The sequence below is a fragment of the Polypterus senegalus genome, chromosome 2 (assembly GCF_016835505.1).
Source record: "Polypterus senegalus isolate Bchr_013 chromosome 2, ASM1683550v1, whole genome shotgun sequence".
In the NCBI taxonomy this organism is placed as follows: Eukaryota; Metazoa; Chordata; class Cladistia; order Polypteriformes; family Polypteridae; genus Polypterus; species Polypterus senegalus.
The window spans coordinates 74725170-74746505 of NC_053155.1; the positions used below are offsets into that span (position 1 = coordinate 74725170).

Sequence of the window (21336 nt, forward strand, 5' to 3'; positions counted from 1 at the left end):
TTCGCGCTTTCCATGTTCAGCTGAATCACCGTCGCTTTAAGTTTCCACCACCCGCTGAGCGATCGACTTTAATTTCTCACTGCCGGTTATTTCTACTGGTCAGCTGCCGGCATTACCTCAGGTGAACTTGCTCGGGTGCTTGTGAAGGGCTACGTGCCTGTGGGAGACGCCGTCACTCTCTGCTTCCGCTCGCTGATCCGCTCTCTGCTTCCGCTCGCTGATCCGCTCTACTGTCCAGGGATGTATTATTCTGTTGAAAACAGAATAATTAGAGGTGCAGTGTTGACTCTTTATAATGACTTTCATTACTTTAATAAATAAACCTTAATAATTGGTGAAGAGTGTAAATTTTAGATTGGGCACAACAAATTTTAGATTAGGCACTACAACTAATGAGTAAATCATTTGTAAAGATGTAAAGAAGCATTATGAATGGTAATGATATAGTAATGAAAGATATTATAATGTGTTACCAATATATTATAAATATTTTTCATTTAATGGCATTTGGAATTTTACTTGTGAGAAGACAAGCACATCATGAGAGATGTGAAATAACAACAATAAAATGTATTTCTATACTACATTTTCATACAAATGATGTAGCTCAAAGTGTTTTAAGAGATGTCAAATTAGTAGTTACTTGCAAAGAAAACAAATTATGCATTATTATTTTCTATATTTAAATTGTATATTTATTGACTTTGTATTCTTTGAGCTTCGTTGGTGGCACGTGCAACTTTTTGGTTGTGGTACCCATCAAGGATGCTGTCTATCCCCAGTACTTACACTATTACAATCAGGATGCTTGTTGTTGACTTACACATTCAAGCAAAGAAAAAATGAATTCATAACAAAATGTTTGCTTTTATGTCAGTGATGTAAGGCATTATATTACAAATGTGAATTCATCACTTCAATATGTGTTAAATATAATGGAGGCGTTCCATAGGATCATAAGGCTTAACTAGAGAAGACTATGATACCAATGAATACCTTAGCATGTATGCCCAGCATTGAACATTTCTCTTTAACAGGCTTGTATCAGTTCACATAACTAGGGCTAACAGATATATATCTATATAAAGCTCCATCCATACATTTTCTAATCGATGTGTCTTAGTTAAGACTACATGGAGCTGGTGCCTATACTGGCAGCATTGGGTGAAAGGAGAGACACAGCCATGGAGAATCAGCTAAGGTATCACTCCACATGTCCTAGAACATAAACATAGTGAAGTAGTTTTGGGCAAATTTAGGTGTGTCCAATTAGCCTAATGTGTACTTTTTAAGTTATTTGAAGAAAACATAAATATCTATTTTAAGTTAATTACCTGTTGTAAAGTGTTATACTGTACAATACTTTGCTACCTAGTATCATCTTTGTCCACTATTAGTGGAGATGGTCACAAATGAAAAAATAAAATTACTAAAATGAAAAAGCTAAAAGTTAATTCAAACACTTCTTCAGTTACTTAGATTAGATTAGATTACACTATATTTCTCCCCAAGAGGAAATTACAATTTTACAAAAGTTCCCCAATAAATAAATAAATAAATAACCATATCCATAAAAAAATGGATAACTGCTGTCAATAACAGGCTTTTAGGAGACAGCAAGATGAGGTCAGACCTGCTCAGATCTTACCAAAGGTTTATACTTAAAGTCATGATTAATTGGAACGGAGCAGGTCCAGATTGTAGCATCCACAAATGGAACATGTATAATGAGCACTTGATTCCATGTTTGAAGCCACCAGTATTCAGAATGATTCATCATTAAGGTATTGATACAGAGTAAATAGTTTCTGTTGCCGAGTCAGCCAGGATGATGTAACTTACATTCCTGAGCAGTTACTTGGACGAATTCACTCCACATCTCAATGTCTTGATCATACATTTTAGTTTTAATTATACTGTGCTCCCATTCTTTACCATTGCACATTCACAAAAATCTCCATTATCTCTCTTGCTTTTTCTACTCCGTCTGATGAAACCCATCCAGCATTGAAATAACATCTGAAGTAAGAGGTGTAGGCTGGTTCTCGACACTACCCAAAATATCACAGTACCTGAACTTGGTACTTCCTGTTTTATATTATAAACTTAATCTTTAAAAACTGGAAACATGTTTAAGTTTTTTTATAGGAAATAGAAAGGTTCCTTGTATTAAAAAAACTTGTCCCTGTGAGGCAAAAGGCAGAGGAACACATACCCAATTTTTAATTTAATCACTGGGTAGCTAACATTTATGCACCAATACTTTTGAAAGAGTTGGATGGTGCTGAGCTGACACTTGCATGGCTTGCTCTGGGAAGACATTCTCACACTTCTATTTTTTTTTACACACTGCCTGCACCAAAATTTGCAGATTGATGCAAATATAGCAATAAACCAAAATTTTCAACACTTACTGTGAATATGATGTCAGTGCAGACAATAGTAGAATTACTACTGTCATTTGTCCTTTTACCTAATAATCATTCCCCAGACTACACATTATTTAACAAAGGGCAATTGCAACTAGGACTTATACTGTACTTTGATAAAATATTTAAATACTTTGACACTGTAATCACAAGAGTAATTTGTCACCAAAACAACTCTTCCATTATGTGCAAAAAAGACATTTGTTTAAATAACTTTGTTCATTTTCTTATAATCTTCCTCCTTTATCCATTATGTAGACTGTTGCATGTGCTACTGATACTAATAAAATAATTCTCATCAGACACTGCCAGTGTTTTTTAATGATACTTTTTCATTGGCTAATCTGAACTAGCACTGGTGACAGGTTCTTGAAATTAAACTCAGACTGTGAATATATGTAAACATTTGCCAGAATGCATTCTTTCTTAGTCTTTGTTAGACATGGTGTAGTCCTTTATATAACTGTACATGGCATGTCTCTCTGTCAACTTAGACTGTTGAAGATTTACCCTGAATTAAACCCTACTTGTCAGAGATTCTTGAAGTACCCGTGGAGACATGTTTTCTTTATTTCATCTACTTAAACCTTACTGGACTTAAGTTTCCACCAGTCTATCAGACAACCTCACGATTGGTGTAAATCCTCATTCATTAATGGTCCTTCATGATGTAAACACTGAATGGAAGACTGCAGCTTAAGGATCACTCTCTTGTAATAAGCTACACTACACTACGTTATTGACCCATATTATTTTGGCGTAATAGAAGACTCTTAATCCACCTATTATAATACATGGCAGAAAAATGTCCTATATTACTTCAAATGAGAGGAAAATTATATTTAAAAAATTATATTTACTACACTTCTTTATCCATGCCTTAGACATTTACTAAAGTGGTTTATATTCATGTTTCATTTTGCATCTTGTCTGCCTATGTTTGTGTAAAATATTTTAGCATACAGAAGCCCTTTATTAATTTAAACTAACATCCTATTTTACAACTGTTCACTATATCTGCTAAATTAATAGGTTTTCTAATGACATATACCTTTGTAAACTGTTCTGAGATTTTATATGTAAGGAGGTCAGATGTTTCAAAGTAAAGTAGATATTTCAGGCAAGTCCAACAAAAGTTTCGAGGTAAGGTTGTAAATCAGTAATGTGAGAGTAAGATGGCTACATAAAAGCACTTCAGAAGAACAAACCAAGAGTATATTAATGTTGTTGATTTACAGACTTCATACTTGATGCTAGGATATACACACCTTTAGTTTACTTTTGACTTAATTTGTTGCAGCTCTTCTGGCTGAATAAGAGGAGTAGAACTCAGGTCAGGTGTACAGCAGATTACCACCCCCATCACGCAATGAAACAGCTCAGGATCCTGGTTGGCAACCCTCCAGGCAGACACATGGTCCAGTCCTACCCTCTGGAAATGACCCCTCTATCTGCTGCAGCCAGGTGTTACATGGGCATCCCCTTGGCCTGGTCCAGCCACTCGGCTCCTCAACAATGAGAATCCTGCAAGCTGGATCACCTTCTGGGAATTGCGCCACATGGCCATTGTACGGTAACTGATGCTCCCTCATTCGGGACTCCATGAGCAACTACTCATTCGTCACAACCATATAGCAAGACAGTGTCAGGGATGCCAGGGGCAACGACCCGGCCGGGACGCCATGAAGGACCGGAAGAGGGCGTGCGCCCACCTTGGACCATGTGGGGGCCGCCAGCCTGGTGATTCTGGTGGCCACGGGTAGGGGGCTTGGAAGCCCAACCCTGTAGGGGCCCGTGGTCACCGTTAGGGGGTGCCCCGAGGCCTTGGAGGCCCTGGACCTCAGCATTTCCGCCACACCAGGAAGTGCTGGGGGGAAGAGGAGCAGGGACACCCAGAGTGCTTCCAGGAGTACAGCCGGCACTTCCGCCACACGGAGGCGTGTCGGTGGAGGATTGCCGGGAAGCACCTGGAGCACATCCGGGTGGAGATAAAAGGGGCCGCCTCCCTTCATTCAGGGCTGGAGTCAGGTGGAAGACGGACTAAGCAGGAGAAGAGAGTGTGGAGGTGGCTCGAAGGAAGGCATAGTGTGTGGCCAGGACTTTGGGGGTTTGTGTGTGCACTTAATAACTTGTAAATAGATTTGTAAATAAACGTGTGGTGGTGGAAAACAACTAGTCTGCCTGTCTGTGCCCAGGTAACGTTCACAACAGGAAGCACCAGGAATCTGAAGACTTGGACCTTCATCCTTTAGCTTACATATCGGGAGCACCACACACCCCATGCTTTCCCAATCCATCTACTAGGATTGTCACTGCTGAGGTAAATAAACCTCTTGACAAGGTTGATACTGTCTCCAGAACATAACATGTATTATTTTAAAATGTCATCATACAATATGCTTACATGTTATATCAGCAAATAAAAAGTGACACTCAGTAAATGTCCTTTATAATCAGTTGTCATCTTAAATTCAAATTACTTATGTATACAAAAGTAGCTATTTTTATTTCACTGCCACAATGCATATTCATATAGAGGACATAGTAAGTGATTTTGATGGTTTGCACACACAGTAGCCTATAGCATGTAGCAGTACATTTACGTTTATTTGCTTGGCAGACACTTTTATCCAAAGCTGCTTACAAAAGAGGTAAACATAATCAAGTAACCTGCTAAGGTTTGTTTGTAAAGCAAGTGTAACAGGACAGGTAATAAAAGTTGATTGCCACAAGTGAAAAGATGTAATAACTAAACTAATAAATCAGCAGTACTACTTGTAGTGGTTCTTTTCAGTGGAAAATGCTATTGTAGGACAGGAATTGATACTACAAATACTACACTTCTTTATGCATGCCTTAGACATTTACTAAAGTGGTTTATATTCATGTTTCATTTTGCATCTTGTCTGCCTATGTTTGGTAAAACAAAGGCTCATGCATACTGTAGTTTTGTTGCAGTTTCTAATGAAAGCTTTCTGTTTTAAGTGAATACAATGTATCAACAGCAAGATTGCATTTAGTCTAGATATCAATTGTACATATGCAACTGAAAGGTATGGTTCATAAGGTTCCATTTATTGTGTTATTTCCTGCTGCTTAGGGTGTTAAGCTGGTGTTTAGAATTGAACAGAAATGTTACAAATTTTTATTGTCAATAAATATATAAAATGTATACAATATACAATGAGGAAAAAGAGGTAATAGAACATAAGAAAATCTACTTAATTGTACACCTGTGAATTGGCCTCTTCAGTACTTTACAGCAGTACTGATCTCTATCAAAAGAAGGTGAGTCATTAGAAATGCAAAGGGAGCCAATAGCAGATGGTGGGCAGCTCCATTAGTACACTGATGTGCAAACTAACTGGAAAACAAGCAGTGAAATATAAACTGTAACTCTGGTAATGCATTGCTTTATCTTAAATCACAACATATATCTTTTTTAGGAGGACTCTGACAGCGGATCCAGCAGTTATGTTCTTGACTATCTTAACTTGGTAAATAAATTCATTATTTTGCATTAATTTAAAAAAAAAACTGACCAGCCCTTTTTGTACAGTTACAAAACACTGTACACAAACATCAGATATATGTCTAGTTAAACTAAATGATATGCAGTGAAAAGCACATCACAATATCAAAACACAATGCAATAAAGCATCTCCATCAACACTACTAAGTTCTATGGGCAGTCTACCGGATCGAAAACTCACCCAGGAAATGAACCCAATATACAATAAACTGTGGAGCTTTATAGGTGAGACACATGGTTGATCTTGAGTGGCATCCATCCATCCATTTTCGTAACCCACTTATCCTAAGCGGGACCATGGGAAAGCTGTAGCCATTCCAGCAAGCATCAAGTGCAAGACTGGAACAATCCTTGGACAGAGTACCAGTCCATTACAGAGTGAACACACAGACAAACACACACACATGGGCCAGTTTAGCAATGGTAGTTCACATAACCTACATGTCTTATACTATTGGGGTTAAAGGACTACCCAGAAGAAACCAATGCAGTCATGGGGAGAAACTCTACACAGGAGCACCCTGGAAGCAAATCTTAGTCTCCTTGTCGTGAGGCAACAGAGTTACCAGTGCGAAACTATACCATGCCATATAATATACAATTATGTGTAATTTGGTTAAATGCAAATGAGTTCCTTAAAGCTTGAAAATTTGTAGTCTCAAAATTCAAAGTTCCTTGCTTCATATTTTCACTCACACTGGTTACAATGCGGACACACTGAAATGCAGGCAAACAGTGGCAATTAAAACAGAACACAATGAAAGTCTAACAATTCATCTATAGCTTAAGGTTCAAGTTTGAAGCCATTGTAAGTTTTCTTTTGACTCGACAACACAGATTTTTATCACTCTTGCCCTTTTTCTTTTCATCCTGCCTGTGGACACAACCAGTTTCAGTCCCTGTTTTCACTTCTGAGTTAGGTGTGAATTTCAGATTATTTTGTCTCTAGACAACAGAACTATAATAAGTCATATAACATTTTAATAGTGCTATTGTTTAAGTAAGCAGTTATTTAAAATGTGTAGGCCTTTAAATTCTATTTTTTTTCAGTTCTCAGATATTCACCCTTGTGCAGAAGATGTAGAGGATATCTCATTAAAAATGGTTTGTAAAATGTTTTTTTCTGTTTTACATTTTGATTTTTTCTAAAATCTGGTTACTTTTATGCATTTACATTGGAATTTCGGTAGTGATACTCTGAATGTTTTTTATGTTTTCTCACTATAAAATAATTACAAATACTGTATCGTACAAGTCAAAGATGTGCAAACTAAATGCAAAAAATGTACTGTATTGAAACAACCTGAAACATCATACAATAAAGTATTGTAAGAAACATAATGGATGAACTAGCATCCTAACTGGGGTGGAGTGTGGTGTTGTACCCAGCTGGGAGGCCATTATGGTAGGACAGCATAAATGGAGGAGCACTCTCGCTGGGATGGTTCCTGTTCCATTTTCCTGTTGGGCAGAAGAAGTAATGGATGGACTGGGTGATGTTGCCTGTCAAGAACAGTTCATCCTCTAGTATGATAGGTGGTGGTGCATCTCTGACATGGCCACAGTTTGGACATTCTCAGGGCTGCATGGAAGTCATAGTCCAGGTGGGCAGCAATTTTGGGGTGCCACCAACAGCACTTCCGGACAAGGACTCCCCTGTTTCATGGAGGTTCAGCCTGACCCTGAAGTGCTTCCTGAGTACAGTGTTGTTTCAACAGAAGTACTTCCAGGTCTGGCATAAAAGAAGCCTCCTCACCTCACTCTAGAATTTGAATGTAGGAGAAAGTGGACAAAATCCTCCTTTAGAGGAGTGGAGGAGGAGGAGACAAGAATTGTTATATTGATTGCAGGGCTATTTCTGGGCATAGGCTGTCTAGGCAAGGGCTTAGGGCACCCTCTAGTAGTTAAGGCAAATTACTGCAGCCCCCTGTAGAAATTTCTGTCTGTATTTTCTTAAGAAAACTTTGTCAGGACTGGACTGGAACACAAAGAAATGTTTATGTTTTGTGCCTCAGCAGCGCCTGCACAGTCTGCACTGTGCACACCACAGTTAGTGTGCTGTTGTATATACAGCACTAGTGCAGACAGCGTGCCAGGCATCTCATGTGACTTGTGTTCTCCTTGCTACCTGTGAACTGCACACGTCACAGTGAGGCATTACTGCTTGCAGTTAGCCCCTGCCAGGACCAGGAGTTAATGCTCATCCCCTGATCTTCCCATGTAAGGCGCAGCCTGCTAGATGGACATAGAATTTGATTCCAGTCCATGCCTCTTCCTCTTCAAGCACTTTGCCACAGGGTGAGTGGCGGCTGACCCGGGTGCAGTCCAGACTCTGGTGAGTGACAGAGTCCAGGAAGCTTCCTCCTGTCATAACTTCCACCCACTTAGCTTGTTCCTCAGGACGGGAGGTACTAAGGTGAAAGAGTATGTCTCAGGAGAGAAGTTTCTTGGAGGCAGGAGCACTGGCACTGCAGCAGAAACATCGTGGCCACTAGGAATTGTGTGTTTGTCTGTGTGTGTTCAGTCTGCAATGGACTGGCACTGTGTTCCAATGTCTATGTGGATTTTTTCTCCATATTTCTTCCACATTACAAGGACACATTGTGTTGTTTAACAGTGTGTTTGCTTGTGTCAGTGAGCCATGTGATGGGTTGCCTCCCAACCCTGCTTTTTTCCAGGGATTCCAATGTGGGCTCCATCCCTCCCCTTTTTTTTCTATTCCGTTTATACCATTTGCGTAGGCCTAAGTCTTGTCAGTGTGTTAAGCAGTACACACAGAAAGCATTCATAACCAAAGCCAGCCAGTGGTCTGTGTCCCTTCCCTGCTTTTGATCTCTCCTATTATCCCTTTACTAAGAGGGAGTCCATCTTTTTCAGACTATACTATTTCCTCAGCAATTTTCTCTTTCTGTACTCTTCTGCTGAATTCTGTATTCTGAGGGTAAGCACATATGAAGTCAAGAATGTACTTTTTTTTTTATTGGTATAATTTTTTATTTTATTTTATTACGTGTGGATTCCTTTTGAAAACAGTAAATTTAGAGATATTTGTACTGATAATCTTGCTTACAAAGGTTTGCATAGGGAGAGAAAAATATAAACTTTAACAATGTCTATTTTGATAATAAAAATAAAAACGTATTTCTAATGAACTCACCTCTGACTAGAAGCAGACAATCAGGTCAGAGAATTGTTTACAAAACAGTTGTGAAACTACATCTTTGAATTTCTCAATTTCCAACCCGCTATATTCTAAAAACAGGGTCACAAGGGTCTGCTGGAGCTAATCCCAGCCAGCACAGGGTGCAAGGTAGGATCAAACCCCGGGCAGGGTACCAGCCCACTGCAGGGCTCTTTGAATTACTCTTTTCTTGGAATTGTATAAGGTGTTCTATTAGAGACGCCCCTGTGGGTTAACATTAATAAACTGTGCAGGCTATAGCATGAAGGAAAGACTGAAGTGCATTCAGAAAGTGTTGTCTTGAGGAGCACTAATAGTCTACCTCACACACTTCATTTAAAACTGTCCTCAAAGCTGAATCATTCCACACTACGTTTTACAGAGACAGATTAATCCTGTATATCACAGCATTAAAAATACATTGCACTTATGCAGTTAGTGAATACTTTATGAGGTATCTTAGGATCTCCCTTTGTCTCCAGACCAGCTCTGAATACTTTAAAGCATAGATACAACAAGGTGCTGGTAGTGTTTCTTGAGAATTTTGGACAATGCTACTTTGATAACTCACATAGTTCCTGCCAGGGGTGGACGGGGGTCACAAACTGGTACTTGACATTTGTCGAGACTGGCTCACCACAATTAGCTAGGCACTAACCATCCTTGCACCCAAAGTGCCTGTACACATAATATTTCCTACTAATGCATAGATGCCTAATTTACTGGAGTATTAACATCCGATCTAAGCTTCACTACCCTTAACTTCAAAGTGTCAGAATGATTACAGAAACTGTAGGCAAATATTGTCTTTGTTTCAGGTCCATTATATGTGCATTTATGTACAATTGTTACTTTACCCTAAAAAGTTACATACACATTATATTTCCTGCCACTATTGTGAGAATTTATTTTTTTTTATTTCAATCATGCCAAATTTACCCCTAAAAGACTAGCAAGTTATCATTATTCTTTAATGATTTAGTGAAATGTTTTATTTCTAATAGATAATAATCTAGTTTATTTTGCACTGCATTTCAGTTACTCTTGTAACAAGATACTTTGCTGAGTTTAGAGTTGTGATAATATGTAACTAACTAATGTTGTCTTTTTATTTAGGATTTCAGAAGTGGATTTGCTGAATATTGTGAAATGGTAAACAAATTAATTCTTTGGTTTTTAAAAGCAAGAGGTAGAAGTAACAATTTTTAATATTTTCTTTATCTGTATGCATATGACCTTTAATTTGATTAAGTGCGTTTGTGAATTTTATGTTATTTTTGTTTAAATGCAGTTATTATACATTATATATGTAAGTGCCATTTGTTTCTAAAATACGATAAATCGAAAATTGATGATTGGAAAGCAAGTGTCTATCGCAAGGGAGGTCAAATTTCTCACTGAATCCCACTTTATAGATACTTTCCACTTAAAGAGTGTCATAAGTGCAAAGAGAAAATATAAAAAAAGAGTTAAATATTTTTATGAATAGAATACGTTTCAGATTATTTTAGCATTATGGTTTCTACCTGTTTTTTTCAAGTCATTAAATATGAATACTTTACTTCTAATGCATTTGCTTGGGGATAAATATAAACACAACTGGTATAAGTAAACAATTTTTGACAGCTAACTTAGAAAGAAAATCAACCATTAATTAGAAATGTAAAGGCAAATATGAAATATTTGGTATTTTACAAGGAATTGAACATCACTAACCAGATAAAGGATATTGATTAATAAAGTTAGCAAGTCTAAAATATAAAAGCTTGGTGTGCTCCATTCAATATACATTTACACGTATACAACTGGAAATCAAGAAACCCTGTGGAAATTGCCAAGTTCAAGGTTTAAAAGGTAAAACTGTGATGCATCTTAGCACATATGACAAACAAAATGGTAAATACGCTTTACATCTAAAAATCCAAATTTAAATACAGGAAAAGGAAATAACTATTAAATATTAACTGAAAAAATATCTTTAGTTACGCTGTATTACATTATTTACATCCTGTCTAAAAGTCCATGCACAGAAATAATTCAGCTGATCAGGATGATGCTAAAGGTTGCTTATGAAAAGTATTTATAGAAGATGCACTGTGGACTTTAAGACATGTTTAAAGATTCTGGTCCTGAAGATGCTGGAAGGCATGTAGCCCCACGCAGTGCAGATATGTCAGATATTAATTTGTAAATATCTATATGTGGCACAGATAGTAACCAAAACAAAAATGTTGGAGATGGCAGTGTTCCTCAAAGATGAAATTGTTAACCGGGAATATGATCGAAACAGGATCCTTAGAAACCTTTAAATTATAATAAATTAAATATGTTTATTTTCTTTTATTGTACTGAGCCCAGGTCATGGAGGTGTCTGTCCACTCTTGGGGCACATCATTTGATGCTAGTTTACATAGCCCAAATTATGTAACATTGCACATGGACCTGCTACACAAAGTGCATACTTCTCTGCTGTCTCCTTGATTATCATGTGATGTAACCTGCAATTTTTCCACATATGTGATGCAGATCGGACTTTGGTAGTAGTATGTGATTTCTTTTTTTCTTATTTTTTAGATCAAATACAGGCCAACTTTGTATGTGGTACTGAATTCTTACCTAATTTTAAATGACCATAAGCTCAAGAAGGTGGCTTATGTCAGTTTTGCACAACATGCAAAACATTTCAAAAAGAGAAATGTTTGGGGAGAGAAGATTGCACTGATATTAAAATGTTATATGTCTCATTCAAAAGTTCAGCAGCCAGTTGGATTCATCAAAGTAGTTAACAGTACAGTCCCATCACTCTTGACTGCTGTTCTTCATCCAAATCCGTCTCTAAATAGAGATGAAGGAAATCATGGCAGGAAGCACTGAGGTATACCTGTATAATGGCATAGTCCTTCTGCACTGATTTTGCACATTTAGAAAACAACATATGCTTCTAAACACACAAAAATTGAAGAGCAAAAAAATGCAACGATCCATATTTATGCCTTACCGGTGTTATTACATTACAATGAATGCGCAGGACAAATATTTCTAATTAGTTGAATGTGTATATAAATGTTCGGGACACATAATCTAAACAGCACAGACTTCCAATTTGGGCATGAAAACCTGGTAGTGTAAGAAGCATTTATAAGCACAGTACAGCAAAAATACATTTCTGCGTGATGTATTTTACACACCTCATTTAATACATTGGATGCCTGCCAGGTAAACTTAAACTTTACTTTTTTTAAGCTTAAAAAAAAAAAAAAAAGTAAAACTAAACGTTTACATTTTGCATGAGCATTTGGGATTGTCCATTCATTAAGGACATATGGCCCTTAAAATTAGGGGTCTACTTCTACTCAGTCTATTTGTGTTCTGCACTACTCTCCAGATGAGAGTTGCAGAGGCAGCAAATTTGGTTATTTTTTGAAGACATACAGGCATTCATAGTGCAGCCATTTGATTTAATCCTTCCAGGCTTTTTGGCACCTGCTTCAAGATTATCTGTCAGTGGAACATCCCTGGTACAGTTGTAGCTGGATGAACCACAGATGCCTTCTCATTTAAAACACCCAAACATGTCAAGGGACTCCTCAAAATCCCAAGGAGCAATGACTCTTCTTTGCTGAGCTACTCACACTGTCATGGATGGAATGTCCACCAACCCAGCAAACAATTTACCTGCTTTTTACCCTTAAGTCATGACCATTTGTTGAGACTGAAACACTGATTTTTATTTTTAAACTGAGAAGTACAACAAATGTTTCCCAACTTAAGGTCCATTGTCCTCTGAAGAGCTTTCTGTGTGTTTGTCACTATCCCAGTTTCCCAATTAGCTTTCAGTACTCAAGGGTAATAGCTGTACTATTTTAGAATGATATTACTCATTGTAAAGTTCGGCATTTTAATATGCCATGTAGGACCTCCAAATCATAGATCATTTTGCCCATCAGGAAAAGTGAGAAGTGCAAAGGGATACATAAACTTCTGCTATTGGAGATGTTTAACTTTTTCGGCGCATGCGGGAGGCACAGTGGCACAGAGGGTAGCGCTGCTGCCTCGTAGTTATGAGTCCCAGGTTTACTTCGCAGGTCCACCCTGCATGGAGTTTGCATGTTCTCCCCGTGTCTGCGTGGATTTCCTCTGGGTACTCCGGTTTCCACCCACAGTCCAAAGATATGCAGGTTACGTGCATTGGCGATCTTAAATTGTCCCTAGTTGTGCTTGGTGTTGTGGGTGTGTGCGCCCTGCGGTGGGCTGGCGCCCTGCCCGGGGTTTGTTTCCTGCCTTGCGCCCTGTGTTGGCTGGGATTGGCTCCAGCAGACCCCCGTGACCCTATAGTTAGGATGTAGCAGGTTGGATAATAGATGGATGGATGGATAACTTTTTCAGTGAGTCACTGGCAAAGGTAGAGTGTTGTGACATGTTGTATGTTGGTTGGATATGGAAGTAAGAATTTCACTGTACTCAATATTGCTGCTGCTACTCCTACTACTACTACACATCAGATCAAAAGGATCACTTGAGAGATGATGTTTGATCTTAACTGTATACCATTGTTCATATTCAAACCACATCCATACATGTTCCAAGTTTATGATGAGGCATTTGCTCTTTATTTGCAGTTAATTTCAAATGTTATTTGGGACTATACATGAAAATGTTAGCCGTTCAATTTTTGAATGATTGTTTAGCTGCATACTCTTGGTAGAGGTATACTGTATATAGTCATAGCAGAGAACAGCAGGTGGTGCTGTGTCCCTTAGGTCCAGTTTCAAGCTAGGATGTCACTTTGTCAAGTTTACATGGGCAAAATGTACAATTGCCTGTATTTACATGGGCTTCCTTTCTCATGCTAAATATTTGAAGGCAAATAAGGTGTGAAATTGGCTGTACAAGCGTGTGCTTGAGGTAGAGACTGATCTGATTTTTTTTTCAGGCAAAAATTAAAATTAGCTCAAAATGTCAATATTGTTTACAATCCTAAAAAAAAACAAAACAAATGTATCTCTGGCAGAGGTAAATCCACAGATTTACTGTTTAATCTTGAATTTCAAATATGGACTGGATTAAAAACCACATCACCTTTGACACTTTTATGAAAACTAAACAAAACTTGACAGTGTATATTTATGATTATGATGACACATACCTGATTATGTGCAACTTGCAATGCATTGCAAACTCGGAGCAATGGCAGATGAACCAGTGGTGGTGGTGCTAGCTAGGCAGTGGCACCAGGGCCCATGGTGACTGCATAAATGCTATTCCACAAGGCTTTTTTATTACCATGCTTGCCTCCTTGATATCAGTTCAAAATGGTTAATGGTTTTCTCATTCCCACACTCCAGAAATGCTTAATTATGACTGTTGAGATATGACATAGCTTACAGGCTTTTGAGGTAACTCATTGATTGTGGTCATTTCTTTACTAGAGTTAAGTTAATTTTACATGGCAGGGGCATAATTTTTTTTTTTTAGGACTAGGGCCCGTCGAATTCTAGTCACACCACTGAAATGAACAGATAATCTGTGATTTCGTAGATGGTAAACATTGTTAGGTAAAATGCATCATGAAGATTGATTTGAAAAGCAGTTTGATCGCAGTTTGTGCCAAGCTTATTAGGATTGCAACTTAAATTGTCCATTTTACTCTGAAGAGCGTCACCTGACGCTGAACTTTTCCGTGTCTGTATTTAGTAAGTTTCACCATTAACACTTAAAACTGAGTATTTGTACATTTAAAAGAGGTGATACTGCTAGACTGCTCCCTTCATTGAAGTGGGGTTTTTCTCTTCAGATATTTTGTTAGAAATTGTAAGGCTTTCCTTCTGATTTTAACTTATCTCTCTTTATACCATGAAGACCATGGGCCAGATTATTTTACGAACAGTGAGAGTGTCACTTATGCTTTCCTCACTGGTCTCTCACCAAGCTCTTTTCATCTGTTTCTCAAAGGCTTGTGAGAAATCACACCTGAAAAAAACTTTCCTTTTAGAGGGACGCTTGTCTGATATTTTAGAAAAAGGGATTCAATAAGGAAAGGTGCAAATTAAACCATAAAATAACGAGGGCACTCAAAATATGAATTTAGGGAAATTGCAGTAATAAAGTACAAATGAAATGAGGGACAAAATTTAAGTCCAGGCTCAAGAAGCAGATCTGAATAGCACAAAAAATGAAAAAAAAAACAAAAAAAACACTGCAGTGATTAAATTGTTGACACTTGCACAACATTGTTAAATATGTTGAAATAAATAATGGTAAGGAAGATGGAAAAATGATGCAAAGGCAATTGTATGAAGAATGCACTGTGTTTGGAGAAAAGATTACTCTGTAAAATTGAGTTTTTTTGTTTTCTGATATTTTATATTAATTTTACAGGATAGTTTTGTTCAGGATTACCGGGAAATTTCATCAGACATCTTTGTTTCTAAAAGAGCTGTAAAGGAAATAATTCCTGCAGTTGATGGGCTTCCACTTCCTCCTCCTCCTCCTCCTCCTCCTCCCCCTGATCTTCCAGAAGGAATGGGAATGTCACGCATAATATTGCATGATATGTCAACAGAATGTTCAACTTCTGAGCCTCTTGAGTCTTTTCTTCTACATCGTGGTTCTTCTGTACGAGCAAACAGAAGAAAGTCAAGGCGGTATATACCTGCTTTTGATGAAGGTTCAGATCATATGGCTCAGGTAAGGGTTCCTAGCAGTTTGTCCTTCGGGTCACCAGTGAATTTTGGAAAATTGTAATAATACAATACGCATGAAATTCATAAGTCCTATCTGTAGATTCATATCTTAATGGCACAAAAAAGACAGTAAGACAAAAACGCTACATTGATTAAATTGCTGACGTTTACAGCACATTATTAAACATGTATAAATAAATTATGGTAAAGAAAAATGGATATGATGACAAGGCAATTGTACGAGGAACACACAGTATATGTATTAGTTACAAAAGTGGAGAAGCCCTACATCTTACTAATGGGTGATAAAGGGATTCAAGCGATGTTAGTGAGACGGTGGCAGTGGGTTATAATTATAGACTAGTCGTTATGGCTGAATGATTAGTTGGTATCATTTTCCTCTCCTCTGTTCTCTGGCTTCCCTCACAAAGTTATTCACAATACAGAAATTGCCACTGTTAAGGTAAATGTAGCAGCAACCTTAAGACACAAAGAACATTCAAACATTAGACTTGCAAATGTGTAATCACTGCATAAATTAGTTTAGTTTTAACAGTTTATCTTTAAAATATGATTCTATACCATGGTGCTTTGGCTGTCAGGCCCTGCACATACTGGTAAATGAGCGGTGTACTAGGAAGTACTTATTTGTGTACTTGCGTATCTCCCATAACATTGTAAAAAGAATGTGGTAGCGTTCACTGTCGGCTCGTTTACATTTTACCAGAAGGTTGGACTGTACACGTCCTTTTTTTAAACAAAACTTTTTTTTCCTTCCTATCCACTTTAAAAATATACTTTAACAACTTCTTTGTCCTTCATTCGCTTCTGTGGTGTGCCTTTGTCTTTGTTGAGGAATATTTTGATGTCTTAAAGCAGATGGCGAATAGTAAAATCGCAGTTTTAATTCTGCTAACATGATGAGAACTATACAGATTCTCGCCACCTCCCAATAATGTCATACACTGATTCACATGCACTTTTGCTAGTGACACTATTTTTGAGAAAGCAAGCTCATCTCATTTGTAAAAGGTGTTCAAGAAACAAGTCCTATACGACATGAACAAAGAAAAATCACTAAAGCCAAATGGAAAAAGTGGGCATAAATGAGGCTGCAAAAGCAAATTTCCCAAAACATAAGAAATGTAGATTTAAAACTTTTGAACAAAAAAGTTGATGCACAGAAATATACATACTACAATTATACAGTATTTGCAACTAAACTGAGAAAAGCGCTATATAAATGTAATTAATTATTATTATTATTATTAAACTAGTGATGTAGCTGTGTTTTCCCAAAATTACCAAAGTTCAGCAGCTTCAACTCAAAAAATGGGATTCAACAAAAGCCTGACCGCAGAAATGATTCCACAGACAAATATCTTTGTTTTTAAAAGTTTAGTTAAGTTTTAAAGTAAAACAGTTCACACAAAAAAGGAAAATTAAAATACCAAAAAAGGAAAAATGAATGTTAAGAAAAATTCAATTCTAAGCTTAATCTTGTTACATCTCAAATCATTACTATTTACTTAACATTTCTTAACCATTTCAAAACAGTCAGAAAACTGTATGCTTATCCCATTTCTAAGTTTACAAATGAGTCTTTTAAGTCCCTATGTACTGGGACCTGTTCTAAACAATAACTGAGCTTATTATCACACTGTTTCTCAGTTACAGTAAGAAGGTTCTATCTCTTGCTAACTTATAGGGGGAAAAGACTATACCATAAGTTATGACTATGAAAGAAATTTATGTTCTATTCAAATTAGGCAAACATTAATATGAGTTTAACTCAAAACTTTAACTTTCTAAGATTGGCTCTTACAAGTGAAATGTTTAATATATTTAGTGTAAATCTGACTGACAATTATACAGTATTTGCAACTAAACTAGTGAAATTTTTGATATATTTAAATCTGAAGGTTGATGATTTAACCAGCATTGTCTTCCTATGATTGGCACACTTTTCATTGAATCCATGATTTAAACTTCATGGTGCCTTACAGGGATGTAGAATGTGATCTTTAGTAAAGGCTTAAAGTCTATCCGCCAATCCATTTTCCAACCCCACATATTTAGTTCAGGGTCAAAGAAAGACAGTGCCTACCATAACAGTTCCAGAAAGTTGACCCTGTAAAGGGCATCATAAAGACATAATATATGTATCAGAATAATATATATGTTTTAATTTATCAGTCAAGCTTCTTCTTTCTTATGAATGAAGTAGGGTGTGTGTTTAGCAATTGAAGATGCCCAATCAGTGGTTCATCACTGTCTTGCTCCTGATGTTGCTGGAATAGGATGTGGACCCTGCAACGGTAAACTGTAGGTTTGAGGGGATAACAAGGACACTTGCAAAATGCAAAACTGTAGAAGAAACAGTCAGGAAGGATAAGGAGAGAGCAATTGTATATGGCCATCACCTGCAAACCCATTCCCTTTCTGGGGGTTGTCTTGCTGTTGCCTCTTCAATGCCCCTATTGTCACTTTCATTTGCACCAAAGAAGGTGAAATTGATTTACCATCACTTGTGCTTCCTAACTGGAGAGACTGATATCTCTGAAGCTTAATTGACTTGGTGTTAGACTGTGATGATGAAGTGTCCCCTTAATTTTTTGAGCAGTATATAACCAAAGTTGTCAACAAAATAAACACCTTTACAGTATTACACACCTGGATTTTAAGATGCATTTGATGCTAGTAAAAAGAGTAAATTGAGTTTAATTTTTATATTTTTTATTAAGTTTAATATTTATATTTTACAGGGTTTACACATGAAATTGTCTGGTTTGTCAGGCATATCTTCAACTTCTGGGCCTCCTGCTTCTATTCTTCCTCATAATGTTCCTTTTGGTCTTACACAAGCAAGGGAACAAGATTTACAAGACAGTCTGCCTCTTTGTGCTAAGCCATGTCTACCAGCACAACAAATGATTCAACCAAGTCCACCATTACTTGGGGTTGTGGTACCAAAAACGCCAAAGTTTGGACAAGCAATGACTCAAAAAAGTCCCCAGATTACTGGAATAATGTCCTTTGGAGAAAGACAGATTCAACAAAGTCCACCAATTGCTGAGAGTGCATTCTTTAAATCATCATTTAATCAACAACGTTTATCATTTCCAATGATAACTGGAAAGTCATCCTTTCACCAACCATCACCTCCTGTCCCGGGTCAATTATTTGGACAAGCCACGATTCAACCAAGTCTACTGTTTGCTAGGAGTGAGGCTGATCAGTGTGATTTGATTCAACCAAGTCGGTCATTTACAAGATATATGTCACCTGCACCTGGAGCACAACCAGTACTCCATTCAAGTCTGCCTCTTTTTGAAAAGATGCATTGTGCAGGTTTTTCCGGTGGATTTGGTGCTTCTACAAATATAATGTTGAAACCTTCTAAATCCTCATACCTTCTCCCAGAGTTTATGTAAGTTCAAGGATATCAGGCATTCAATACAGCTTTAGCTGTGCCTTTTTGGCCCCCACAGAATGTATTGATAGGCATTATTTTGTAAAGTCTCAAAATTAGAAATCATTTTCCTACACTTCCACTTAATTTGTTGAAATTTTTGTTTTTTTTTAATTCTGTAATGTACAGCTGTAGTTAGTTGTTAGTGATTCTTCTATTCCTGATACAAAAGCTGCACACTTCTGAGTTTGTGTGTGGCTTACAGCCTAACCTGTATGCCTTGGCGGTGCTTTGGTACCTACAGATATCCCAGGATGAGCTGTATCTCAGGTGAAGCAATGATGTATTCTGGTTTAGCTGTAGGTTTTTCTTTGATATGCACAACAGTACCACAGGAAGTTCTTATATGTGATACTATTCTGTACACTATATTCTTCATATTGTGTAAAGAAGAATAGTTATACAGTAGTATAAAATATTTCAAGCAAATGTCCTAAAACTAGCTAGTAGTAGAATGGCTTCTATGCACATCTAACTACTAGTGTTTTAATTTGAGTCCCTGATAAATATGAACAAAGTGACTTTTTTCCTGTTTTTGCACCTTTACCCTGTATGCACACTTTAAATGTATGATTAAAATATAATGCAAAAAAATATAGTGAATAGGACACTTTTAAAAGTCAAAGGGATTTTCTCTAAGAATGTCAAGGATCCCTTAACTGGATTCCTGGCAATATGCATTCTCAGTATGGCTGATTGCAGAAACTGTGCCAGTCAAAATGACATTCATGGGCTATAACAACCTTAACATGACAATCTTCCATATTTATGACCTCCACCTTGTGGGTGTCATCTTCAATCAACTTCTACCTCCACTTAAATTGCTTGGCCCAGAATTTCACGTTATAGTGTGAAGGTGTATCCTCACCATACACAGCATTCAGCATCTCATGGATTTCCTCTTCCTTTGTAAGGAATTTAATGATGGAATGAGGTTCACGGACTGTCAGTTTCTTTGTAGACGGCAGGTAGATGTGTTTGCTCTCCTCTCTCTCTAAGTGCTTGCCATAAAATGACCTCAAGAAGCACGTGTGGCATGCCAAGATGTGTTCTGATTTCCAGTGAAGAGTTCAGATTTGTAGCACAAGTACACGATACTCAGGTAGATAAATTATTGAACTCCCCTCTTATACATTTACAATGAAGAATACTGATTTATGCTGTAGAAAATTTAGGTTGTTTATGTGTAATTGTCAGCATATAGTGGAATTCAGGATTATTTTTTAATGCATGTTTAGTTTCATTAAAAAAAAACAATGACTATTCCTGTATGATTCCAACTTGTGAATGTGTGTGTGTGTACATAGCAATACTGTATACTTGAATTTTTCTCCAGGCACACTGATCCTCAAGCAGCTGCCGTGAAAGCACAAAGAAGAAAACAGGATCTGGTATCTTGGGCAAATATATTTCTACTCCAGCATGTGGTAAGATTTGTTTTTTTATGTACAGTGTTTATTTTCTGTGCTTTCATATAGTCTTGATGTTTTTTCAACTGACATCTTAGAGATTCAAGAAACTCTAGCTACAGGTAATAGCAGTTTGTAAAGGTTCAGAATAAAAATCAAATAAAATACACAAACCAAAAATGTAAACTTGATTACAATGTTTTGTCTACAGTAAATTACCTATTATTATTATTATTATTATGAAAGGTAAATTAACAGATATTGGAATGGGTGCCCAGAAGAAAGTGTTAGCTCCATGAATGGAACAATTTTCAGTACTGGTAAATGCACAGTGGAAATGTAGTCTCACGTACAGTGCCACCACAAAGACAGCAAAATAAATACAACAAAAACAGTAACAACACAAATGATCATTTTATACTGATCTTATATTAAAGAAGCACTCAACGTGCAATCTACAGAAGGCTCTGCCAGGGGACCCCCACTGAATATCATCAGGATGAATGTTAGGATACTCAATCTCTTTCTCTCCCTCTCCCTTTTTTATTTATTTATTTATTTATTTATTTATTTATTTATTTATTTATTTATTTTTATAATTGAAGTGCTCTTGGTGCACTGGCTATCTTG

At 37.1% G+C, this 21336-nt stretch overlaps 1 protein-coding gene across 1 annotated transcript in view; it reads left to right on the forward strand.

Moving 5' to 3' along the window:
- The window catches only part of parp4 (poly (ADP-ribose) polymerase family, member 4), a 130631-nt gene that overhangs the window by 98397 nt on the left and 10898 nt on the right, over nt 1–21336 (forward strand). Inside the window, exons 31-36 of the mRNA XM_039743988.1 lie at nt 5876–5926; nt 7012–7065; nt 10259–10294; nt 15521–15829; nt 18591–19255; nt 20634–20724. Coding sequence (XP_039599922.1) covers nt 5876–5926; nt 7012–7065; nt 10259–10294; nt 15521–15829; nt 18591–19255; nt 20634–20724 — 1206 coding nt within the window. The remainder of the gene's footprint in view (nt 1–5875; nt 5927–7011; nt 7066–10258; nt 10295–15520; nt 15830–18590; nt 19256–20633; nt 20725–21336) is intronic.